Below are 27,373 nucleotides of genomic sequence, written 5' to 3'. Positions count from 1 at the left end.
TTTAAAAACACAACTTTATAACCTTATTCACTGATTTTGGTGAAACTGTCACAACACTTTTCTGAAGGACAGATATTATTATTCGTTGCCAAGGCAAGTTAATAAGCTAATTGCTGTTAGCTACTTAGCACAGCTGTGTAGATAATGAAGACAGGGACTGGAGCTAGGACGTTATATTACATCTAGACACAGCCTTGGAGGCGGAGTCCCATTCATTCCTATGAAAGCTGATCAGTGGCGTTGTGAAGCCAACAAAGCCAAATACCCGGATCTTCTGTGTTGTGTGGCCAATAGAGCATGCATAGAGACTTCTGCTGCCCAGGCCGGCTAACTTCTAGTTTAGGGACTGGCTAAATTGAATTGGGATGAAATAATGTAATTGTGCAGCTCTTCTAGACTTTCCAAATTATTGGAGCTAATGGCTCTAGTTATGACAGTCAAACGGGGGTCGTGTATCCACCATTTTGCAGACGATTCTCTGACAATGTTAGTCTGTGGGTGTTATGTCCAAGACCTGTTGTGCCATGTTTTACAGTGTACCTGGGCTGTTTTCGAAACCGCATACTACCATACTGCCTACTACATACTGCGTTAGTATATACTGTATACTGCATACTGTGGGAAACAGTAGGCAGAGAAGACTGGTCGGATGCATACTGGAAATATTTTCCGAATCAGTATGACATCCGGAAACTTTTCTCACACTGCAGATTTTGCTTTTGTTTGCATACTGCATACTACATACTACATTTTGGCCGAATCAGTACGTACTGGCAGTATAGTATGCAGTTTCGAATACAGCCCTGGAGTTTCTCCTCTCCTCCTCCTTTCCTCGTTACCTGGCACCTGCTGCTGGACTTAAAAGCCCTGTGTGGCTCCACCCACACTCTCTCCCTGCAGCCAGGACCAGCAGCATTGTCTCCAGACACCATTTTGTTTTCCCTTTGTTATTTTTGGTTACAATAAACTTAGTTTTCTTACATCTAACCTTTGTTTGAGTAATACATGTTTCCCTCGGGCTGGGGTCATAACAATGGGAAAATGTATTTTTTGCCCGCTGTGCATCACGTGATGATCTGTTTAGACAGTGTGGCCACTAGCTTCAAATCCTGGCACACTTTCTGGGGGCTTGGACTGGAGAAGGAGAGCAGCGAGACGAGGTTGTGTTGGCCTGTATGCTGTAAATAGAGGTCAATATAATCTGTTTTGGCTGATTACTTGGCGCTGATAGGACCTTTTACGTAGACTTTATTTATGTCATGTTTTTCATGATGATCATTACATCAGAAATAATTTTTTCATAAAGTAATTCTCCACTCCATGAAATACCTTCCACGCGTTACTCTGGCAATAGTTAGGAAATATGGGCTGCTGTTAAATTTTTGCGGTCCCGGGGTAATGTTAAATGTTGGCAGCCAGGCAGGAAGGAGAAGAAACCACTCTCTTAACGTTACGTTACTTAATTCTGTACTAACCAATGTGGTGTTCAGATTCCAACGATGTCATCTACGAAATCACTCGTTTCTAGATCTTGTGTCTTGATATCAAACAGACAGCTACTGCTAGCTTTTCAACTCAAAGACTGTGTCCTGCACATCTCTAAAGTTACTCTATTTTACTAATGTTATAAAGCCAGAGTTTCACTGTAACCTATCACAGAGAGGTTGGGGGGGACCTGGGGGAGAGATAGAGGGCATTCAACAGTTCTAATAAAGTTAATACCAAAGATTGTTCAATTTTGACAGTGTTACATTTAAAACATGAATATAGATTACTATGTTGTACCTGTCCTGCTTTCACCAACAAAAAACAATTGCCATTTTAATTTTTATATATATATATATATACACACACATATACACACATACATACATACATACATACGAGTCTTCTTTCTTGAGAACCCACCTAGCTTACAAGGTGCCTCCACTGAGAAAGCAAGGCCCTGAACACATCCTGACTCCCTGACATTCAGCTCCCTGGCCTGCTCTTCTTCGCCACTGCCCAGGACCCCAGAGCCAAGCCTGCCCAGCGCCCCAGCTCCAGAACCGTGGGTCCCGGCTGACACCACATCAGCCAGTGATTCACAGTCCGCGAGTGAGGAAATTGGACTACCTGGTTAACATGTCTGTGTACTTGTTTACAGCAATATGTTGGACTTTAATCTAAACTCACTTAGCACTAGCATTCGCCAAAGTTAGCAACAACCGTAGGTTACAACGGTAGTAACTGCTGTAACCTACAGTTGTTGCTAACTTTAGCGCTCCTTGCTGCTGAGGCAACCTGCTCCACCTCCCCTTACAGAGGATGAACTCTTCTTGAAAAGCCTGCTTCCTTCCTGACAATGGTGCTTCATAAAGTCTAATCTTATTATTCTAGTGTTGTGATGCTGTGTCTACGTGCAAAATTAGGGTTGCATTACCTCATAATATGATAAAAACCACCATGTGTTCTGTAACATGAATATGAATTGATGACCTGGCATGCGCACAGTGTATTCTAAATTTGCAGGAAGATTGCTCAATAGAAGTGTGTGGGTGGCTATTAAGAGCCATTTTGGGTGTGCTTGTGTACTACATTTAGCAGAACAGAGCCTTGTTGTGTTCTGCTCTGGTTTGCATGGTCCTGAGTGTTTTTGCTCTCAATTGCTCAGTGATCGACAGCCAATCTTTGTATGCAGGCATACTATAAAGGCAGGTAGTGGTTCTCTTTGCTCTCCCTCTGTCGCTGTAGCATACCTCATTTCCGGTGCGCCCACTGCTGTAGCAGAATGAATAGTAGTAATTATGTGGATGCTAGTACAGCTTGCACAAGCAAGAAAATGCAAGACAAAGACACGGATATCGGACAGTTTGTCCTGCTACAGCTCTGTGAGGTCTAAAGTAATCAAAAGGTAATCATTTAAAATATTTCTGCTCCCTAACTGCCAATGACGCATCTGTGCCTGACTGTGAGACAGTTCATATTCATAATGTCAAAATGCTTCTTCATGCAGCAAGTCTTTTGTCTGTGTCTATTGCAAAAGTCATAATCACAATCATGAGGAATGTGAGAATATAAGCAGCTCCTGCCTTGTGGTTTCAAACTGACTTTTGTCTTCCATTTTTCCCCATGCCATAATTAACAAAAATACCTGGGGTTCCCTGGTTTTTCATCAAGTATAGCAGATATACTGATATGCTTCATAAAAGTACTACCACTTTTATAGAAATAGCTTATTTCTATTCATAATGGAAAACAAATGACTACATGAAACAAATGTCAAGAACGGCATTAGATTGCATCATATTGCACTGAATCGTACTGAATCATCCTGTATTAAAAAGGTATCGTCCTCAAATCATATCAGAGCCCCTGTATCTAGATGCGTATCATATCTTCTTATTAGGGAGAGATGCACGCCCCAATTCCATGCCATGATGTTTAATTTATATTTTCAAGGTATGTTTATAGTGTTAGTGTGGATACTGTAGTGAACTCAAATGTACAGCAAAGTGTACCTGCTGAATTGCAGGAGGGTTTGTTTCAGGTTGAAAATACAGATTTACTAAACAAAACATCTGTGGCCATTAGCAGCTCCATATGACACAAACACACACAGACACACACAGTAAGGCACAATCTGACTCACACTCACAGTCATTAAGGCCTTCCACATTTGTCCCTGGACACTGAACAGCTCTCAGTGTGTAGCTCATTATTTTTTCCTGTTGGATGTGTACCTCTCTGGCTAAGAAAGTTTTCACACCTGCTTTCATTAGTCTTACATGATGACATCACTGTAATCAGAGGTGTTACTGTAATACAGAACAAGCTCAGATTTTGTTTTTCATTTCTATCATGACAAAACATTTATGATGCAACCTCAACACATCAGCACATGATGCAATATTTGCTTAAAGGTTCTGATCACCCAAAACATACAAAGAGTAAACATACTTTGACACTTATCATGAGTCATAACTCTGAGAAACAAAAAGGATTTTTTTTTCTTTAATAAATGCACTCGTTTTCTGTTTATCACGCAGGCAGGTGTGTAAGTGCAGACAACAGGAAGTTGTTTCTAGAAGCATGTTACAATTTTGCAGAAATGCTGTACATGGAAGTGAAAAAAGCAGCCCACTTACAATACGCCAAACAGCGCAGAGACAAGCCTCAAAACTACTGGAACAAAGTTATTTGGAGTGATGAGACCAAAATTGAACTTTTTGGCCACAACCATAAATGCTACATTTGGAGAGGAGTCAGCAAGGCCTGTGATGAAAAGTACACCACAGTACACCTCATCCACAACTACCACAAAAGACTTCAAGCTGTCATTGATGCTTATGGGAGCAATACACGGTATTAAGAACTAGGGTATGTAAACTTTTGATCAGGGTCATTTGGGTAGTTTCTGTTGTCATGATGATTTTTAAAAAGCAAACAGTTGTTTGATAATAAATGGCTTTCTTTCATGGAAAGAAATGTTTTTGTATTATCATTCATATTCTCTGAAAAATGGCCAAAAAATCACAAATTCTGCCAGGGTATGTAAACTTATGAGCACAACTGTACATGACAAAATTAAGATGTGTCTGGTATCCTAGTATACTTGTATCCTCTTGATGTATTTGAGTCCGTATTTGATGAGATATGGCTCCAGTTACAGGACCAGAAAAGACCTCTACGTAGGTGACACTTAAAACCTTGCCTGCTAAAGTTAACTTTCAGTTGTTAAAAGCAGTGAAGGGTCAAGGCTCAAATGCTAGCCTGGTCCCTTTTTGATAAAAAAACAACAAAAAACAAAAAAACATTAGTTGTCAGTCCAAGTGTTACAATATACTGTATATTGTGAAAAATAAATGGATAATGAAATGTAGGCCTTTTTTGCAACAATACACACACTCCCATCACAATAATGCAGTGCACTTCTTTTGACTTTGCTGTTTCCCCTCCCTTGCTCTTTTTAATAATTATGATTCACTTTATTTTTTCAGCTGAATGACTGGCAGCTGGCCTTTGTTTTGTCATTTGAGATTGGAATAGCTGAAGAGGGTATGTAAGGAGATTCTGCTCCAATGTCATGTCGTTGAGAGAAATTTGTATCAGAACAAAGTGTAACCAACAGTGATAGTAGTAATATGTTAGGCTGGATTCAGACCAAATCCAGTAGTGCAGCAAGAACAGGTCACACAGGTCTTCCCATTTATTTTAATCAGGGTAGTCAATTTGGCTGCCATGGTGGTGGCCGCAGGGGGCTCTGAAAAAAACCAACACAGGTGGCTGCATTGAAGAAACTTGAAACCGACTATATTTTTTGGAGAAACGCAGCCAGTCACATTGGCTGTCCATCAGTCTTGCAGCATGACTGACTGAGTTTAATGTCATGTGTCACGTATATTCACTCAGTCTGGCTTTGTATACCAGTTTAAGACACTTTATTTAAATCTGTGGATGCAGACAATCACTGTAGGACTGGCATGTTTAACCTACTGCGGCAGAGGCATGTCGACAGATCAGAGCCTGGCGTGTTTCCCTGCATCACCTGTTTTGGTCTGAATGTACCCTTACACAATATTCATACTTTTGAAACAAGGAATGCATTGCTTTAGTTATTTACTCCCTGTAGAAGGTAATTCATTACACTATGCATTTCATTACTTTTGTTTACAGAAATAGTTTCTGATGTCTCCTCACTTTTCCTCTTGCGGAATTAAAACAACAAGGAAGTTTAACTCAACAGCTAAAAGTGAGGTTGATTTTTCTTTGCTCACTTTGTTAATGTTTTTATTTCAGTTGTTTCTATTTTGTCATATTTTAGGGCACAGTTTCTTTCTACACCAGATGTTATTTTGGCATTGTTCAGTTGATAAGGTGTTGCAGCTGTGGATGCATTTGCGTTCATTTGTTAAGCATTCAACACTGTTGTGCATTTTATGCTCAGTGTTTTGTATTATGAAGTCTGCAGTAGCCTAGGATATGCCCTTTTATTTTTCCAGTATGCATTTTTCCACATTACATTGCCTTAAATCACAAAGTTTGAGCTCTTATGCCACCACTATTCAACACAAAGTGACACCCTTGCATTAAGCAGTGAATTTAAATGACCCTTTAACTTGCTGCACCGTAAAAAATAAAGGGCTATGAAAACTCAAAAATTCTAGGTAACTGGCTGCAATAGATTTTTGCATTTTGAGTCCAACTAAAACTCTCAAGTTTTGAAGAAAACTACATAAATTTAAGACAACAAATTATCTTTTGTTGAGATAACTTATAAATTAACTTTGAGATAACTTCAAATTTAGATTTTTTTAAACACTTAAAATTTAGCAGTCTCAACTAATTATTTTTGTTTCAGATAAGTTACCTTTCAAATGCATCAAAAGTCAACATTTTGAGTTGTACTGAAAAATACTCTCAAACATGAGAAGTTATAGCAACTATTATATAGCAACTTCTATTATGCCTATATATGATACAAATACAAATAATACTAGTTCAGTAAAACATGTTTATTTAAACATTAATTACAACATTCCAGCAAATATGCAGGAGGATGAAATCTCCCTCTACCAATAGTGCAAGTATTGTAGACTGCACATAAACTAAAGATGCAGACTGGACATGTTAAAAGTCCAAACCACAACACAGTTCAAAAGCACTGTAATAACAATCCTGAACTTAGTAACACCATTATAAATAGTGCAAATATGCAGGAGAATGAAAATCTCTATCTACCAATACAGGTGCAAGTACACTGCACACAAACAAAAAGATGCAGACTGATCCTAAAAACATCCTGGTTTGAAGAAACATGTTTAAACAGTCTGAACTAAAACACAGTTCAAAAGCAGTGCAATAACAATCCTGAGCTTAGCAACACTAGACGTTAGAGATTACTTATACATGGCAGTTTTAGCTGCAGATGATTTGTTTTTATTTTAAACATTTTTAATTGAGTGAAAAAAAAGTTATTTTCTTAAAAAAAAAAAAAAAAGCCCATCTTTGTAGAACTGTAGGAAAATAACCCTGACAGGGATGAGTCCTTTGCTTGCAAAACAGGCCCAAAAGCCAGCCAACATAACTAAAAAATAACAAAAAATTGAATGTAATGTAAATAAAAAGATGGGCTTGTGACTAAGAGTGAGGCCTTGTTGTTGTCAGGCTTCTTACAGCAAGAGCTTTGTTTTCAGGCTCCGCACATGCTGTGAACAAGAGGGTGTGAGTTCCATAAAGATGTGCTGCACTGTTTCAAACGTATATCTGAGATGTCTTGGGAACTCTATGTTCAATGCATAAAGTAGGCCGAACAGGTAAGCAAAGGCAGTGGGAAGGTCTGGAATGTCCTCGAGCACAATCGTCTCCTCCAACACCACAGCAATGCTGTTAACAGTTTGAAGCGAGGCCGGTGCACCATCATCCACGAACACGGTGAGCACTCCCATTTGGACCCCTTTTGTTTGTCTGTCTTTTGGATCGGTTTCCTGTTAAAAGCAGAAATTTGCCCAAATTTAATATAAACACTGTTAAAATAACACTTTAATTAAACACCCATGTCAGGGTGTAATTAAAATTTGTGTATGTGCAAAAGGAAATTATTCTGTATGTATGCATACAAGTCTGTCCCTGCTGGAAGTGATGTTAATCAGCCCCTGGAGCAACTTTAGCCATAGCCTACAGTAGAAGACAGTCCTGTGTCTCAGCCTGAGTAAACCTGTAGTTTACATTTACTGTACTATACAGTTTTTTGCCTGTGATCCTGATTGCTATTCCTTTGTAGATGTGCTGTAGTTGTGAGACTACAAGTGTTAAAGAGGAACTATGATTTTTGCCTAAACTTTGTTTCATTCTTACCTTAAAGGTTGAATATGGAGAATGTTTATTAAAAGCTATATTTTTTCAAAAAGAATACACCCACGGTGCGTTTAGAGGGGTGCAGAATAATTGTGGCTCATTTCCCCGCTGTTTTCCTAAGCCTCCTCCCGGTCATTTACTTTTGTTTTCAACGAAGCGTTTTTATAATCAATCGGTGGATCGATGGATTATCAAATGCATGTTATGATGCGTGTATTTGTGTAGTCTTATCTGTCATAAACAAGAGATTACGGTTTACGGGGCATGCTTGTGTTGCAGAATCCACCGCCACTGAGACGAGAGCTTTTTTTTTTCCACTGAGATGAGAGCTGAGACAACAGGTCCGAGGCTCTGATCGCAGGTTTGGTTTTCAGCAGTGGCGTGTAAGGCAGAGAGCCTCCACTCTCTTCGTAACAAGCTACAAGTCATTTATCTAAAACCACAATTTGTCCAAAACTGTTTATTGACGGTAAAAATAAAACAGAAGGTAAATATCCTGCATAGTTCTTCTCTGTGCTACTCTGATCAGAGCAGCGTCCCTAGCAACGGTCTGTTACACTTAGCATCGGTCTAGCAACTGACTGCAGGAATTATTTTTCTGTTGTTGTTGTTGCCTACCTTGAGCAATAGATTGTGGTATTCTGGTAAAACTCCATATTCAACCTTTAATTAAACGGCTTTGGAGTGATAGTGCTGGTTAAATCAATGGCTTGTAACTTGTTCCAGGGAGAATGGAGGATCTCTGCCTTCCACCTAGCGTCTCTTGGCTGAAAACCAAACTTGTAAGATCAGAGCCTCATCTTGCTCTCATCTCAGCGGCACCACGACACAAGCGAGTAACCCGTAATATCTTGTGATGGATAGGACTACACCATTATACACATTGTAACACATCAATGATATATAACGTTGTCCACCGCTCCATGGATTGCTTTCTTGCCGGCTTTGTGTTAGCAACACAGAGGAGAAGCGACTGGGCTAGCCCTTTATTCATCAACAGACTGTGACCTTCATTCACTTAGAGTACTGCTTTATTTCAGCATTTATAGATTTATAAGGGACATTGCTACCATAACACTGTTAATCGAGTACAGTTTGATTTCTGCTACTGTTCAGACGAAGGTCAGCAGCACCACCGCCATTCAGGTGAGAATTGCTAAGAGCAGGAAGAGTGCTTGTTAAATGCTCTGTTAACACAGCAGATGGTGCTACTGGGCCATGTAACTCAGCTTAATGGCTAAAATATATGGAACGTTGTTAATGAATACAGTTTTTTGGGAGCTACAATCCAGGGTGTGGATATTTCATCTTTTCGATTTTCTAAAGCAATATGGCATAGAGAATTATACATAATATGTGCATGATAATTAATGTGCACTGACCAAAAACAAAAACAGACATTCTGTACTCACCAGGCATTTCAGGAAAAGCTTCTCTGAAGTGTCACGGAGAAAAAGAGGTAGACCTTCCAGACACGCTCTGCTTTGATGCATTGTGATGTCAGATGTCTGGAAATTGGACAAAGGAAAGACATAGGACATTTGGTTAAAAACAGTGCAGCTAAGATTAATTTGTCACGAGTTTAACATGTCTTATAATAAAAAAATATAAATAATAAAAATCCCCAAATATGAAAATCAAAGTTGACACTTAAATCAGGTTTTGTTACAACTACATAGAACAATGACATGTTAATAAAATGATTCAACATCACTCTGTTAAGCTTTCATTAAATTAGCTAAAGAAACCTCAGCCACCAAAGTGTAATCAATAATTGGGTTCAAGCCTAACTAACCCCCTCCCCTCTCTTTTAGAACCAGCTCTCACCCTGGGCCGAAGACACTCTCTCCACTTTTCATAACCGGCTCAAAACGTTCCTATATGAGCTTTTCATAAGGGCTGGCTCAGGTAACCCTGAACCATAATCAAAAATAAATGATGTTTATCACATGAATTCACCTGTTCATCAAGAACATCCAAGAGGCTCTCCATGTCTTGTCCTAAGGCCCCTTTCCTGGCACGATACAGTTTGAGTAGTCGAGGACAATAGGTGTCTAGGTCTGCTCTAAATGTCCCCAGCAGGTCCTTGGTAGTTACACGGTAGAACTCGCTGCAAATCTGTGGAGCATGAAAGAAACAAAATATGCCGATGGTGTTACCCACCGAATTATTCATTGTTCATTGCTTGTATTCAAGCAATAGTTTTGTGATATCAAATAGTTAGCAACTTTTTCACACACACATTTACTTACCTGTTCCTTATGAAACAGGGCAGGCCATCTCTCCTGGATTTCCGTGACCATGGGCGGCACCTCTATAATCTCCTTTCTCCTGTTTTTAAATTGTTAGTTTTAAACTCACACCGCAAAAAAGGGCAATGCACAGTCTGTCTATTTCTTAAATGATGTGCAAGATGGATGAAAAATGTGCGTTGAGTGCAATTTTCTCTGAATTGCACAGTCGCTGTAAATACAGGGCCAGTTAGCTCCTCCTCAAACCTCACCCTCTTGGTTTGTGCAGGCAAAATCACAAAATTTGCACCTCATAGGACAACTGCAACAAGAAAGAAAAGTCCAGTTACTTGATAAAATAAACAAATAACAAAATATACACTCAAAAAATGTGCAGCATATAAAACCCTCCCTACACAAACTTGTCAGTCCACCAATTTATCATTTAATTTAATATTTAGATTGTTTCTCTGTTGGTGCTGTTTCATAGTATGTATAATATGTGTTGTCATATATACTGGTGGTATAAACTGATTAGATACATGGTTTAACTTTTCATCTCCTACACATTTGTTTTCACTCTGGTCCAAACCGCATCACTGACAGAGCGTTATGTTTCCATGACGACCGACCGGAACAAGACGAGCAGTATGTCTTGTTTACATGACTCCCGATTGTAAAAATGAGTCTCTAAAGTAACACTAAACTTTAACATCAAAGACATACGTGCGCAGTATACTGGTTATTTGTGGCACTGCTCATTTTGTTTAATAAATGAGCTCCAGTTCGACTGTAGCCGCACTAATGGAGCTAACAGAGCTAACGGAGCTAACGAAGCTACTGTAGCTAACTGGTAAACAGATGGACATTTTAGGCAGTATGGGAGGCATATCTGATACTAGTATTGGAATCGGAACGACTCCAGTCCGGTCCAGTGTTATATCTTGATGACTCTGGCTGTTTAATTTTAACTTGGTAACACGTTTTGAGTTGCTAACAGGCTACCTTGCTAACACGACATACACAACGTGTACACAGCCCTCATACAACAACCACAGGTAGCAGGTGAGCTCAGTGTGTCTGTGTGCTCCCCAGTACCCGCTCATACTAGGCTGTGCACCCATTTGCTTATTTAACAATGGTTAAGTTACTGGCATATTTAAACGAGTCCTTCCCATTTAATTTATGCATTGAAAGAACTCTCTTTAGCCGTGAGAGGGATATTTCTCCGGATGCCAATGTTAAAAGGCCAATAAATATATAATAAAATAAAGTATATATATAATAAAGTATAATCTACACGCGTGAACCCCGACTTTTAGTACCATATTGAGCAAAATACTCACCTTGAGAGTAAAAAAATCTTGAAGAGATGTCGGCAGCACATGGACACAGTGTGGTTGTGATGGAACCCCTGCAGATATGCATTGGAGACCCCCTGTTCTTGTTCTCTAGTCTTCTAGAACTTGTCCTGACCTCAAATGCACAGTTTTGAGGTTTGCTGACTCAAGTTATTAAGTGAGACCAACTTTAGCCAAGAAACTTGAAAAAGATAGTTGGAATACATATGTTGATTAGTTTACAACACAACTCAACCTTTTTTGTTTAGTTAGCTGAAAAAATATGGTTAGGCCAACAACTTTAAGTTTTCATTTTTAGAGTGTGGGCAGATTGTTTTTTCATAAAAAAGTGTATAAACTGAACAAATTATATTGAAACTTGGGTGAGATCTGATTTGAAAAGAAAAACAAAAAGCAGGCTTCATGATTCACATGTGCTACTCATGCAGGTGGCCATGCTTTAGGTATACAGGAAGTGGGTTCTCTTCTGTGATGGCACAATCAGACTGTTGCTAATTTAAACGGCTCCATATCAGTTGATAACGTACTAAAGTGTTCATTTTCTTTCTTCATTTCATTTAAGAAGCATTACATTTTTTCCTGCTTTGGATTTTGTTATAGTATTATAGTCCACGAATTCAATCCAAAAGGTTCAACTCTCCATACAGCCATAGTAACTAACGGACACTATATGTCCGTTGGTTATGGGAAAAGGAGGAGGAGTGGGATAAATCAGCTTTATTACGGAGAAAACTTTTCTCTCTCTGATAATGGAGATGCTGAAACAACCTGATCTCTGCTTTCCACAGCTACTTAACGCCTCCTGCAAGAAACCAACACAGCATCGTGCTGACACCATTTTCCTTTACATCCTGCTGTCTTGCATCTCTGTACTCACTATCGCTTTAAACCTGCTGGTCATCATCTCTATCTCCCACTTCAGGCATAAAGACAAACTCATAATCTGAAATATTTTTACTTAGTATCAGCACACGATTTTACACAAGTTGTTTCTGGGAAAATAGGGATATTGTTACATTATGGCATTTTATGAAACAGCATTTTGAGTTTTGAACAGTTAACATGTATTGCATTTAGCATTTAACATACTTGTATAGTATTACTAGTACTCCTCCTAGAACAACTACTAATAACTCTGCAACCCTGAATGCACTGATGACATGAATGTTGGAATCCAGTTTGACTGCATATTCTCTGACCGTCATCTCCTCTACTGTAGACACACATACAGTAGAATGCAGAACTGCTATTGAATCTAGTGTCATGTCAGGGATGTTGTTGAGCACATGCTAGCTATTTAAAAATTATACTTAATGTTCTATACTGTGTTGTAACTGGAAATATTTGACTATTCATACTGTGACAGACAGGATTATTTTTATGACTTCCAAAACTGCTACATACATGTTCATTGACGATCATCTTTTTCTCCAGGCAGCTCCACACCACCACCAACTTCCTCCTCCTCTCCCTGGCTGTCTCAGACTTCCTTGTCGGCCTCCTGTTGATGCCGGTTCACATCCTTCTTATAGGGGGCTGCTGGTTTTTGGGGAGCTTTGTATGTGGACTGTTTTACTATGCCTCTTTTCTCCTTACATCTGCCTCAGTAGGAAACATGGTGCTCATATCTGTTGACCGTTATGTGGCCATATGTGACCCTTTGTGTTACCTTACCAAAGTCACTCAGAAAAGAGTTCAAATCTGTGTTTGTCTGTGTTGGGGCTGTTCTGCGTTGTATAATGGTCTGATATTGATGGACTACCTTGAACAGCCAGAAAGATATAATTCCTGCTATGGAGAGTGCATAGTTGTAATTGACTCTATAACAGGAGCTGTAGATGTCGTGTTGACGTTTGTTGGCCCCATTACTGTCATCATAGTTCTGTATATGAGAGTATTTGTGGTGGCTGTGTCTCAGGCTCGAGCCATGCGGTCTCATATTGCAGTTGTCAAACTGCAGGGTTCAGTTAGTGCAACCGCTAAGAAGTCTGAGATGAAAGCAGCCAGGACTCTTGGTGTTGTCGTGGTTGTGTTTCTTATATGTTTCTGTCCGTATTTTATTCCATCCATTGCAGGCCAGGACATGTCAACCAGCGTGGCATTTCAAATGTATGGGGTCTGGCTACTTAATTCTAACTCCTGTCTAAATCCAGTGGTCTATGCTTTTTTCTACCCCTGGTTTAGAAAATCTATCAAACTCATTGTTTCATTTCAGATACTGCAGCCTGACTCCTGTAATGCCAACATACTGTAGCGATATCTTCAAACATGACTGTACTATATCTGTACTAAAATGACCTCCAGCTGTCTTAGTGCTCAAGGAACAAAGAATAAGAAGTGGAATAAAACAACGAATTGGTGAAACTAACCGATTGAAGAGTGTGCTCATAATTAGTCTGTGTTTTAGTACAAAACTTTTTCTTAACAGATAATGGAAATTGTTCTTATAATGGGTCACTAAAATGTCACAACTTTAAAAAGGTCCACTTTGTAATAAAGTTGATTTGATTTGAGTCTCATTCCCATCTCGTCAAATACTGATACTTTGGGAGGACGACTGATCCGACCTTCAATCCCAAAGTGTCAGTATTTGACGAGTTGGAAATGACAATCAAAAATCATCTTTATTATGAAGTAGAGCTCTTAATCAGCTGCCTAACAAAAAAAAGCTAAAATACCATGAACTCATATGTTTTTTATGCAGTTAATGTATTCCAAGTATGTGAACTTCAATTAAAGTTGTTCGTGCTTCCTGTTGTTGAAGTTGCCACCATTGTTTTATAATATGTATTAAGTTATAATATCATTTGGAATACTTACTTTGTTAAAATATTAATAAGTCCACGTCATTAAAAAATGTTAATTACACTATTACCCACAACCCAAATGAGTTTCCACTGTCTGTATTTTGGTTGATTAAATATTGTATGAATACACTTTTTAAACAGCTACTCAGATAATTTCTGTTATATTATATTGTTATATATACATAGTAAACCACAAATACCAACACATTCTGACCAATTACCATGAATCACCAGGTAATATCAATAGCCGGTGCTGTCCAAGAGAACTGTAATTAGTGCTGCTATTTATACTGTGATCGATTTTTGTCAGATTGGAATAAAGTCTGTCATTTTCTGCCATGGCAGTCCTTCATGTTATAGGTTACATGATAAAATTGGCCAGATATTTGCTTAAATGCAGGTGTGATGTGATCACAAGCAGCAGATTCAAATTACACAATGCAACACATTCCCAATTCGGGTGAAGACAGGAAGTTAAAAAACAAAATTATAGAGTAGTAAATGTTGAAATGTCAATTGGTTCATTAAGTTTGCCCACTTTCAACCTGAGCAGGGTTATTTAACTTTTTGGTAACACTTTACATTAATGTACGCAAAAATGTGAGTAGTGACTGAGGAGCAAGCAAGGAATGAATCAGGAACAACTTGATAGTTAATTCATCGTTAATGAGTAATTCCTCAATTACTGTGATTGGAGGACTAAATTGTAGATAATGATAAGTTACTGGAGAAGAGACAGATAATATAATAATGAATCAAAAGGTAATGATTAGTTCATAAATATCTGTGAATCGACATACTGACCTTAGTTGGGTACACTGGTAGGCAGGTTTGGTTATAGCAATTAATAATTACTAAAAGTAATTATCAAAAATAATAATACAAATTATTAATATAAATTAATACTTATGGAGCACCACCCTGGAATCAGGGACCAATAACCAAACGGGAAAACATTCTCAAACGAAGGATGTTTACTTTAAATTTAAAGGAACAGTGAAGGAAATGAATCCGAGCACTGATGTCACAAACAACTGTTACCAAAATACACAAATAATCACAGACAACTGCTCTGTACAATATAATAGAATGTATTTATTAATAGCAAAGTAGATCAATAATCAGTAAAACTTCAATTAATTAACATCTATTATCCAACTACAGCTACAGTAACTATGAAACCAAACACTAAAGCAACTCAAGTAACAAACACACAAGCATGGGATGTGTGTGTGGGAGATAACGTCACACAAGTGGCGGACATGGGTAGGTGACGCCAGGGGCTGGTCAGTGGAGGCGACCGCACAAGGTTTGAACAAAACAATGGTGGAACGGCGCCGGCTGACCTAACACGTGCCTTTAACCACAGTGTGGTTTGGACAGAGCTGAACTCTGAGGTTCTGAATACAGTGTATATGCTACCACAACACAAGTGTCTGAGTGAACAATGGTTTGGAGACACAGATAACTCCAAACGATCTGTTCACCAGAGGTGTCTGTGGATGTGTGTAGGTGTGTGTGTGTGTGCTTGTGCAGGTTTGTAGACAGGAGAAAGGGGGGGAAGAAAAAAAAGCTACCGCTTGGAGCGTAGCAAGGAGGAGGAACCTACTGTGGAGAGACAGAATACTCACCTTTCTATCACTCAGCCGATGAGCAAAGTCGGGCTTCATCACCTTCCATTGGTCCATTGTCCCAGATATAAAATGTGCCTCATTGTGCACTCAAATGGTGGTAAAGCTTACATTTGGATCTGCAAAGTGGAAAAGCGCAAATCAACTCATGGCGACTACAAAGAAAAGGCAAACAGCAATCACAAAGTTTTACAGTGTAAAACAGCAGCAAATCGGACTCGACGATCCACAAAATTCACAAATAATTGCAGCTTAAAGTATACAATACATGCTAGAAATTTCTAGGATCTGCCCAGACGCTAAATTACGCCTCACTTGTGATTGCATGGGTGGTGATTAGCGTGTGTCTAATGCCTCTTGTTCCTCAGCATGAAGAAATGGCGTTTTCCGCTGTGGTGTCCAACTAGTGGGCTGACAGTGGCTGTTCTCTGCATCGAAGCAGAGGAAACACAGAGTCGTCGCAGGAAAAAAGTGGGGTTCAGCAGCGGTCCACTTCTTTCTGGGTGAGATTCTCTTCACTTCTCAGGGTTTGAAGGCTGGATTAAGCAGCGTCTCCCCCTCTGATCCAAAACGTGTTTGTTAAGCACAAAGTAATCTTTAGCTTGTCCAGAGAGGTTGAGGCCTGCAGCCTAGGCAAGGTAAGATCTGCATGTTTGGGCGCACCCTTTCACTAGCCCCATTCGCACTGCCCTTTGAGTGCTGAAGTGCGGAATCATGCGCCGATTCTTTGTGAAAGTTTGAGATGCGGAGAGGGGGGACAGTTATGCTGCGGCTCTGATGCACCCCCGGAGGTAGTATCAGAGCCGCAACTGTGGCGAGCCGGTGTCTATGTGAATGGATAAGCTGGAGGCGCAGAGTGGGGCCCTGTTGATCTGATGGTGTTCACAATCTGACAGCTAAACAGATCCTTCACTCATCAAATAAAAGAGAAATGACCTGCAAAGCAACGTTACAGGACCAATCAACACTAAAGTGGAAACTGGTAGTGTCTTCGGCGATGTATACATGAGGAAAAAACCCGTACATGCTTTCTGCCCTAATGTATCAAAATATTCAAGCTAAAATTAAATCACACTCATTGCTGTAGCCCGATGAAGAAAAGCATTGACCAAATATGCACACGGAAAATAGACAAACTACTGATGACAGAGGGTGAGAGAACTGCTCCGTGACATTTTGAAGCAAAAAAACTTGACTCCCCGGGTATGAAAATACCTGGATCTTCCTTGTTGTGCGGCCCATAGAGTGTGCACACTAGAGACTTCTGCTGAACAGGTGGCCTAACTTGAATGGTGATGAAATAGTTTAATTGTGCAGCTCTTCTAAATTTTCTAAATTTTATTGGACCGAAGGGCTCCATTTAAGACCAGTTGTGATACTCAAAAAAAATTATTCATCGTTCACATGTTGCGTCTTTCACAATGTAAGCTTGTTGCTTTTTGGGCTGCAGTGCATCATGTGACGATGTAATTACATGGTTTGGCCACTGCAAAAAACTGGTTTCAAAGCCTGGCACTCCTCCTGGGGCCTTGAGTCAAATAAGTAATCTGATATGAAACATTTTCAGAAAGATGACAGACTGCTATGGACACACCTCTAATGTTATTGTCTTCATTTGATTGGACAGAGCTAGACGTGGGGGCTCACACCTAACTTGTGGTCGTATGAGATGGGAATTGCATGAAATGATGAAAAAGAGAATTGCGAGGGAATGCAAAAATAGTCTTTCTAGCCATGAGAACTGAACCCACTGTGAGCATACGCAGGTTTTTATTTCATATCTGCACTTCTTTTGACTTTGCTGTTTCCCCTCCCTTGCTCTTTTTAATAATTATGGTTTACTTTATTCTTTCAGCTGAATGACTGGCAGCTGGTCTTTGTTTTGTTGTTTGAGATTGGAATAGCAGAAGAGGGTATCTCAGGAGATTCTACACCAATGTCATATCATTGAGAGAAATTTGTATCAGAACCAAGTGTCACCAACAGTGATAGTAGTAATGTGTTAGGCTGGATTCAGACCATCCAGTGGTGCAATAAAAACGCAGGTCTTCCCATTTATTTTAATCAGGGTAGTCGACTGTATTTTTTCAAGAAACACAGCCAATCGCATAGTCTGCCCAATAGTCTTGCTGCATGAATGACTGAGTTCAACGTCATGTGTCATGTATATTCACTCAGTCTGGCTTTGTATACACTTTATTAAATCTGTGGATGCAGACAATCACTGCAGGACTGGTGTTACGCTCAGTTGGTAGAGTGTAGACCCAAAAACAGACAATGAGGCAGGGAGTTGAGTACAAAGTAATTTATTGAATTCACAAGGAATTGGCAGGTGAAGATGTGGAGAGTCCCAGGCTGAGTCCCCATCTGGGAGTGTGTGGGTGGAGGAGAGGTAGCTCACGGTGGCGCTGGTGGAAGCGCGGCGAGTTTAGGATCCGGTGAGCACAGGGTAATTCTGTTGGCTGCAGAGGTGCGGAGAGCTGGACGGCTGGAGCTGGAAACACTGATAGTAGGAGTGCAGGTGAACAGTGGATGCAGAGAAAACGCAAGAAATATTAGATCTCCAGGAGAGCAACACGAAAATACTGAGTCTTACTGAACAACGATCTATCCAGAGCCATGTACTGCATCTTAGTGACGAAATCATCTGGCAACAAGTAGTGTGAAAAGCAGGGCTTATCAGCAGGCACTGATTGCCAACCTGCTGCAGGTGAGTGTGTGACAGCAGCTCCAGTAAGTGGACAGCTCCGCCCAGCCTCTCAATGCACCTCTGCAAGCACAACAGAAAAAGAAACTGTTGTTTCTAGGCTGTCTTCCTCAAAGGTGTCGGCGTGTAGGTCAGGCTGGGTGGAATGATAGAGCAATCTTTATTGAAACAGATTTCAAGCCTGCGTCCGAACCAGTGCGGCTCTACCAGAAATCCTCTCGAACCTTCAATCTAGGAAATCTACAAGTAACCACCTAACTTTCTCTGTACGCGCGGGCCTTTTTAGATCCCTTTCGCCCGCACCTACCTACTTCTTATAATTGGTCACTTTAGTGGAATGAGGGTCCATCTATCCAATAGGCGAAAGAGGAGTTGATCTGCCTCCGGCCCCTTTGGAATGTCTCATCTTCTATAAGTTACTTAACTCTGCTGATTTCACTTCTTGAACTTACAACCTAAAGTTGACTGGACTGTCTCTCTGTCGCTATATGGACATGTTTACGTTGCGCCCGCTCCAAACATCTGGCATAAGAGTTGAACTCGGTTTAGTACCTTACCCTCCGGCTAACCTTTAGTGCACACACAGAGCTGATTAACGACTATGTGTCTTCTAACAGATCTTCTCAACATCAGCCACATTCCTTAACCCCTACAAAGAGGAGCAACATGTCACAGTTAAATCATAGCTCAGAATGTGTTGTTGCACAGATCAGAATCAGAATCAGAATCAGAATTCCTTTATTTGTCCCACAAATGGGGAAATTTCTTTGTCACAACAGCCAAAGGACAGTATCACACTTAAACAATAATTAAAAGTAAAAAATAAACAATATAATAAGACATAAGAAATAGAATTTAACTGGTATATACATAATATCTACAATATGAAATTGGTATTTACAATATGACATAGTATTTATTATTTATAATATGGACAGTGTAAGTTTAAACAGTTGGTATTTTTATTTACAAACAATAAATAATAAATATGGATATTAAAAATTGTCCAATTTGTGCAAACCAGAAAGTGTGTGGATATGTGCAGAGTTTTTTATTGTACAGTGCACAGTGAGGTCTACTGGGAGCAGTGCTGGTTGTAGACTCTGACAGCAGCAGGAAGGAAGGACCTGCGATACCTCTCCTTCACACACTTGGGGTGTATCAGCCTGTCACTGAAGGAGCTGACCAGTGCTGTGATAGTGGCCTGTAGGGGGTGGGACTCCTTCACCAGCAGCGATGATAGCTTGGCCATCATCCTGCTGTCTCCCACCACCTGCACTGGGTCAAGAGGGCATCCCAGGATGGAGCTGGCCTTCTTGATAAGTTTATCAAGTCTCTTCCTATCTGCTGCCGAGATGCTGCTGCTCCAGCAGACTACACCATAGAAAATGGCTGATGCCACCACAGAGTCATAGAAAGAAGTCAGGAGTGCCCCCTGCACTCCAAAGGACCTGAGCTTCCTCAGCAGATGGAGTCTGCTCTGACCTTTCTTGTATATTGCTGCAGTGTGATCAGTCCAGTCCAGTTTGTTGTTCAGGTGAACTCCCAGGTACTTGTAAGACGTCACCATCTCAATGTCCGTTCCCAGGATGTTCACCTGAATGCAGGGTTGTTTGCGCCTGCGGAAATCCACCACCAGCTCTTTGGTCTTCCCGGCGTTGAGCTGGAGGTGGTTCCGCTGGCACCAGTCCACAAAGTCCTGAATAAGTTCTCTGTAGGCTCCGTCATCCCCGTCCCTGATGAGGCCGACGATAGCAGAGTCGTCAGAGAACTTTTGTAGATGGCTGTGGGGTGTTTGGTGGGAGAAATCAGCAGTGTACAGGGTGAACAGGAAAGGGGCCAGGACTGTTCCCTGTGGGGCCCCTGTACTGCAGACAACCGTGTCCGACACACAGTCCCGAGCCCTCACATACTGTGGCCGGTTGGTGAGGTAATCGAGGATCCAGGACGTGAGGTGTTGGTCCACCCCCGTGAGCTCCAGCTTGTCCCCCAACAGTGCAGGCTGTATGGTGTTGAAAGCACTGGAGAAATCAAAGAACATGATCCTCACAGTGCTTCCAGGCTGCTCCAGGTGGGACAGTGATCTGTCCAGGAGGAAGATGATGGCGTCGTCCACTCCGATGCCAGGCTGGTAGGCAAACTGGAGAGGGTCCATAAAAGGACCCACCAGAGGGCGGAGATGGACAAGGACCAGCCGCTCCAGGGTCTTCATCAGGTGTGAAGTGAGAGCAACTGGTCTGTAGCTGTTGAAGTCCTTTGGGTGAGGGATCTTTGGTACTGGTACCACGCAGGAGGTTTTCCACAGCAGTGGCACTTTTCCCAGCTTCAGGCTCATGTTAAAGATGTACTCCACAATCCTGCACAGCTGGTCTGCACAGGACTTGAGGAGCCTGGAGCTGATCCCGTCTGGACCCGTGGACTTACCGTGGAGATACCTCAAAACAAAACACCGAGCACAAAATATCCACCACAGAATCTGACAGATCATGACAACTGGCACGTTTAACCTACTGCGGCAGAGGCATGATGACAGATCAGAGCCTGACGTGTTTCGCTGCATCACCTTTCATTACTTTTGTTGACAGAAATAGTTTCTGATGTCTCCTCACTTTTCCTCTTGCGGCATTACAACAAGGAAGTTTAACTCAACAGCTAAAAGTGAGGTTGATTTTTCTTTGCTCACTTTGTTAATGTTTTTATTTCAGTTGTTTCTATTTTGTCATATTTTCGTGCAGTTTCTTTCTACACTAGATGTTATTTTGGCATTGTTCAGTTGATAAGGTGTTGCAGCTGTGGATGCATTTGCGTTCATTTGTTAAGCAGTCAACACTGTTGTGCATTTTATGCTGAGTGTTTTGTATTATGAAGTCTGCAGTAGCCTAGGATATGCCCTTTCTTGTTCCAGTATGCATTTTTCCACATTACATTGCCTTAAATCACAAAGTTTGAGCTCTTATGCCACCACTATTCAACACAAAGTGACACCCTTGCATTAAGCAGTGAATTTAAATGACCCTTTAACTTGCTGGGCAGATTGTTTTTTCATAAAAAAGTGTATAAACTGAACATATTATATTTGGGTGAGATCTGATTTGAAAAGCAAAACAAAAAAAAAGCAGGCTTCATGATTCACATGTACTACTCATGCAGGTGGCCCATGCTTTAGGTGTCTAGAGTGGGTTCTTTTCTGTGATGGCACAATCAGACTGTTGCTGATATAAAGGGATCCATATCAGTTGATAACATAATAACGTGTCCATTTTCTTTCTTTAAGAAACCAATCCACAAGGTTCAACTCTCCATAAAACCATAGTAACTATATCTAATTATTGCGTCACAGAATCAAAGCAATGTCCGTTGGTTATGGGAAAAGGAGGAGGAGTGGGATAAATCAGCTTCATTACGGAGAAAACTTTGGTCGGAAAGCTGCCAGAGCTCATCAGCCTCTCTTCTCCTTTTCTCTCTCTGATAATGGAGACACTGGAACGACCTGATCTCTGCTTTCCACAGCTACTTAACGCCTCCTGCAAGAAGCCAACACAGCATCGTGCTGACGCCATTTTCCTTTACATCCTGCTGTCTTGCATCTCTGTACTCACTGTAGCTCTAAACCTGCTGGTCATCATCTCTATCTCCCACTTCAGGCATGAAGACAAACTCATAATCTGAAATATTTCTACTTAGTATCAGCACATGATTTTTTTTTGTTGTTTCTGGGAAAATAGGGATATTGTTACATTATGACATTTTATGAAACATAACATTTTGAGTTTTGAACAGTTAACATGTATTGCATTTAGCATTTAACATACTTGTATAGTATTACTAGTACTCCTCCTAGAACAACTACTAATAACTCTGCAACCCTGAATGCACTGATGACATGAATGTTGGAATCCAGTTTGACTGCATATTCTCTGACCGTCATCTCCTCTACTATAGACACACATACAGTAGAATGCAGAACTGCTATTGAATCTATTGTCATGTCAGGGATGTTGTTGAGCACATGCTAGATATTTGAAAATTATACTTAATGTTCTATACTGTGTTGTAACTGGAAATATTTGACTATTCATACTGTGACAGACAGGAATATTTTTATGACTTCCAAAACTGCTACATACATGTTCATTGACGATCATCTTTTTCTCCAGGCAGCTCCACACCACCACCAACTTCCTCCTCCTCTCCCTGGCTGTCTCAGACTTCCTTGTCGGCCTCCTGTTGATGCCTGTTCGAATCCTTCTTATAGGGGGCTGCTGGTTTTTGGGGAGCTTTGTATGTGGACTGTTTTACTATGCCTCTTTTCTCCTTACATCTGCCTCAGTAGGAAACATGGTGCTCATATCCGTTGACCGTTATGTGGCCATTTGTGACCCTTTGTGTTACCTTACCAAAGTCACTCAGAAAAGAGTTCAAATCTGTGTTTGTCTGTGTTGGGGCTGCTCTGCGTTCTATAATGGTCTGATATTGATGGACTACCTTGAACAGCCAGAAAGATATAATTCCTGCTATGGAGAGTGCATAGTTGTAATTGACTCTATAACAGGAGCTGTAGATGTCATGTTGACATTTGTTGGCCCCATTGTTGTCATCATAGTTCTGTATATGAGAGTATTTGTGGTGGCTGTGTCTCAGGCTCGAGCCATGCGGTCTCATATTGCAGTTGTCAAACTGCAGGGTTCAGTTAGTGCAACCGCTAAGAAGTCTGAGATGAAAGCAGCCAGGACTCTTGGTGTTGTCGTAGTTGTGTTTCTTATATGTTTCTGTCCGTATTTTTATCCGTCCCTTGCAGGCCAAGACATGTCAACCAGTGTGGCAATTTCAATTTTTGGGGTCTGGCTACTGTATTGTAACTCCTGTCTAAATCCAGTGGTCTATGCTTTTTTCTACCCCTGGTTTAGAAAATCTATCAAACTCATTGTTTCATTTCAGATACTGCAGCCTGACTCATGTAATGCCAACATACTGTAGTGATATCTTCAAACATGTCTGTACTATATCTGTACTAAAATGACCTCCAGCTATCTTAGTGCTCAAGGAACAAACACACTTTTTAAACAGCTACTCAACTCATTTCTGTTATATTATATTGTTATCTATACATAATAAGCCACAAATACCAACACATTCTGAGCCATCACCATGGATCACCAGGACTATTTAAGAGTAATATGAACAGCCGGTGCTGTCCAAGAGAACTGTAATTAATGCTGCAATTTACACTGCTATCAGATTGGAATAAAGTCTCTCATTTTCTGCCATGGCAGTCCTTTGTGTAATACGTTACATGATAAAATTGGTCAGATATTTGCTTAAATGCAAAGGTGTGATGTGATCACAAGCAGCAGATTCAAATTACACAATGCAACACATTCCCAATTCTGGTGAAGACAGGAAGTAATTCTGACGTTTTTGCAGGAGCTGCTGGACAAAGGTTTGGCATTCTCCACTGTCAAAGTGTACTTGGCCGCTATGTCGGCGTGTCACGTAGGCTTTGGAGACAAGACAGCACGTAAGCAACCCCTCCTTTGTCAGTTTATGAAGGGAGCTAGGCACCTTCAACCAGTGTCAAGGAACTTGGCTGCCCCGTGGGATTTATCCTTGGTGCTTGATGCACTGTCGTACCCACCTTTTGAGCCTTTGCATAAGGTAGGGCTTAAACTGCTCTCTTTTAAAACGGCTTTGCTACTCACGTTAGCTTCGGCCAAGCACGTGAGTGACATTCATGCGTTGTTGGTGAACACGGCATGTATGCAGTTTTTAATGGGGGACTCTAAGGTTTTACTGAAGCCCAACCCCACGTTTGTGCCCAAGGTTTTTTAACCCAGCACTTTCATGCCGCCCTATTGAGCTGTCAGCGTTCTATCTTCCTCCTTTCTCCTCACAGGAGCACGAACGCCTGAATGCGCTCAGCCCAGTGCACGCATTATGCGCATATGTTGACAAGACGGCTGGATTCAGGAAATCAGAGCAGCTATTTTTGTGATGGGCTACGTCACTTGTGGAAGCCTCTATGAAACAGCATTTGTCACACTGGATTGTGGAGGCTATTGCCTTGGCCTATGATAGCAAGGGGTTGCGACCCCCTGCAGGGCTGCATGCTCATTCCACTCGTGGTATGGCTGCGTCATGGGCACTGCTTCAGGGTGTTTCTATTGAAGAGATATGTGCTGCCGCCAGCTGGGCTACGCCTCACACTTTCTCTAGATTCTATAAATTGGATGGTACTGCACCCACACTGTCTCACACAGTTTTGCGCGTGGGATTTGGCGGTGTATTAATGACTGGTCTTCGAGGTAATCTAGTCTGGCAAGTCTGGGAGTCTCTATATCCCATAGTGAGATATATCTAAATGAATGTTGAAAGAGAACTTTAGGTTAAGAAATTAACCCCAGTTCTCTGAAACATGAGTGAGGTATCTCACCAGACCACCCTCCTTGCCTGGATCGAGGAAGAGGTGTGCTTGCTCAGACTGAATAAATGACATTACGCCCAGTTTTTATAAGGAGGAGGAAGTCCCTCCTCCAGGGAGCGGACATCACGTCTGTCTGCCAGTCAGGGCTGCTGAGTGGAAAATAGCTCCTGGGGACAAACACAGGGAGCATGTCCCATAGTGAGATACCTCACTCATGTTTCAGAGAACCGGGGTTAATTTCTTAACCTAAAGATATATGGTAGGTCAGGATCTCAATCCCAGCACATTATAACTGCATCCATATGATTATTAACAGTCGGCCAATACATGTGTACATTAACAGGTGGACACCAGGGGAAAAATGTTGAAAAAACCACACAGATGTCAACATCATGACTTGTACCATCACACCTCAGTGCCGGCTTGCTGAATGAATTAACACACTGGTGCAGCTTTATGCCGGAGCTGCTTGGTTCAGTGTGAACAAACAAATGTGGAGAAATGGTGAGCCTTCGCTGCAGAGATAATGCAGAGTCAGGTGTGAAAAGGGCTAGTAACTGCTGCACAGTTGAAAGCTACTGCTTCCAACAGTGCATTACGTGGGTCTGCCGTGAGTTGTAGACATGCAGCTGTACTTAAACTCTGCAGATATCATGGTTGTTGCGCCAGAAGTGCGGTGTGTTCAGGTTCACTTTCAGCCAATGGTAGAAGAGAGCTTTGATTCTGGAGAAATGTAACAACGAGGGGGGTATTTCAGAAAGCGGGTTTTGTGAAAACTCTGAGTTTGTTAACCCTGAGATGAGAGAAACTCAGAGTTTTCAGTTCCAGAAAGAGAGGTAACTTAAACTCTGGGTCTGTTACTGCGGTAACTTACTCTGTGAACATAACCTGCTCACTGGCAGGTTTACCTGAAGAAACCCTGAGTCTGACGGAGCTGTCTGACAGCGGCTGTCCTTTCCTTCTCAGTCCGATCATGTTGAAGCAGAAATAATTCACATAGTTTTACACCAGGAGGAGAATTTAGATTCATTTAGATGAGCTCTCACTCCCTGACGAGGACTGAACCGAACAGTAGACCGCTTCTCATCAGTCCGTCCTTTATATTCTCCGGCCGCACAGCGAATATCAGGCTACACGTCATCGCTGACGTGCTCTCAGATCTGAACAATCCTCTTCGTTTTTTTTTTTTTTTTTTTTTTATCATTTCGCAGGTTAATCAATCACCTTCCAGCAGCCAGAAAAAGAGAAATAACTCACATTTCATTTGGCTTTCTGTATTTCCCACAGATAGCTACAAAAGTAACTATCAGTATAGCCTATTGTATTTTTTCCAACAACGTAATTTCAAAGTCCGTGTTTCTAGTTTGCCGCCGCATTGAGTATAAGACTAAATGACTTCTAGTTCAATCTGTAGACAGTAAGTGTGTGTCTGCCTCTAATGTTGGGTCCTGGGGGTGAGTGACGCCCTCAGCCTCTGGTCACCCAGCGACCTGACTCAGGACCAGCTCTTCTGCCTCTGGCGGACGTGGTGGAGGTGGAGGTGAGCACCACTTCATGTTCATCTACTCAGCAGGATGTTAGGAACAGCATCTGTTGGTGGTAAAAGCTACTACAAGTTAAAATATCCACTGAATAAACTTTTACTTTGTTTAATATGTGAAATAAAACCAAAGTGAGGAGCCATCGTGAGACTGTTTTTATAGCCCGTTTCATTTTCAGCCAATTGAAATTAAATAAAATAGCCTAAAATAAGAGAGTTAACACACTCAGAGTCGACTTACCTAACTCAGATCAGCTGTTCTGGAACTGAAAACTCAGAGTTTCACTTCACAGAGTAAGTCAACTCAGAGTTCAGGGTTAGCCTCAGAGTTTGTTGAACCTCCTTTCTGGAATAGCCCTCAGGTGTGACTTACTGGACCACTAGAGTTGGCACACTTTCCATTGTTTACATGCAGGCCTCTCCATTGTCAGGACCATGTGGTGAGGTCCCAACACAAGTTTCTTCATGAGTTGTTCCTTGACTATTAACCAGCCACTGAGTGGCATGAAGTTCTGTATTGTTAGGATTAAGGATTAGTAATGAAGATTTTATTCTTACTGCGACTCATATTGACTTGCTTATTGATCCAATATTTTATTGACACACTTTTTTTGTGTCAGAGAGGAGGATGCTGTCCAAGTTACATGTCATCTTGGACAATGGCTCTCATCCACTCCATGATGTGGTGGTCAGCCACAGGAGTACATTCAGCACTAGACTGATCCCACCAAGATGCACCACAGAGCGCCACAGGAAATCATTCCTGCCTGTGGCTATCAAACTGTTTAATTCCTCGCTCTGAGTGTGGCATTATTGCTCTGTATATATGTACATTTCTT

The 27,373-nt window shown here is 41.1% G+C and overlaps 3 protein-coding genes across 5 annotated transcripts in view; 2 read left to right on the top strand and 1 right to left on the bottom strand.

The window, feature by feature from the left end:
- Positions 1-23,550, top strand: part of LOC311262936 (trace amine-associated receptor 13c-like) — a gene marked incomplete at both ends in the record, with an annotated part of 207,116 nt that extends 183,566 nt beyond the window's left edge. Inside the window, one exon of the mRNA XM_084362686.1 lies at positions 22,731-23,550. Within this exon, the coding sequence (XP_084218812.1) occupies positions 22,731-23,550 (820 nt within the window). The remainder of the gene's footprint in view (positions 1-22,730) is intronic.
- On the bottom strand, positions 6,476-11,679 carry LOC311262648 (uncharacterized protein). Of its 3 annotated transcripts, none has more exons than XM_084362213.1 (6): positions 11,414-11,679; positions 10,340-10,389; positions 10,089-10,167; positions 9,796-9,954; positions 9,249-9,344; positions 6,476-7,466 (listed from the first exon to the last, which is right to left on the bottom strand). In XM_084362213.1, exons 3-6 carry the CDS (start codon positions 10,137-10,139, stop codon positions 7,152-7,154), a joined length of 621 nt encoding a protein of 206 aa, XP_084218339.1. In that variant the 5' UTR covers positions 10,140-10,167; positions 10,340-10,389; positions 11,414-11,679; the 3' UTR covers positions 6,476-7,151. The 3 variants fall into 3 exon arrangements, with proteins under 3 accessions (XP_084218339.1, XP_084218340.1, XP_084218338.1); XM_084362214.1 differs by having other exon boundaries at positions 10,089-10,164; XM_084362212.1 differs by lacking the exon at positions 11,414-11,679 and having other exon boundaries at positions 10,089-10,846.
- Positions 10,688-13,962, top strand: LOC311262849 (trace amine-associated receptor 13c-like; the record flags this gene model as incomplete). The annotated part of the gene is made up of 3 exons (XM_084362598.1): positions 10,688-10,715; positions 10,764-10,920; positions 12,863-13,962. The coding sequence occupies 3 exons, from the start codon at positions 10,688-10,690 to the stop codon at positions 13,680-13,682; spliced, it is 1,005 nt and encodes a 334-aa protein (XP_084218724.1). The 3' UTR covers positions 13,683-13,962.
- Positions 23,551-27,373: the final 3,823 nt, after the last annotated feature.

Source organism: Pagrus pagrus (genome assembly GCF_965226575.1).
Source record: "Pagrus pagrus genome assembly, chromosome: 9".
In the NCBI taxonomy this organism is placed as follows: domain Eukaryota; kingdom Metazoa; phylum Chordata; class Actinopteri; order Spariformes; family Sparidae; genus Pagrus; species Pagrus pagrus.
The sequence above is the reverse complement of the archived record's forward strand: the minus strand, read 5'-3'. Positions and strand labels throughout refer to the sequence as shown.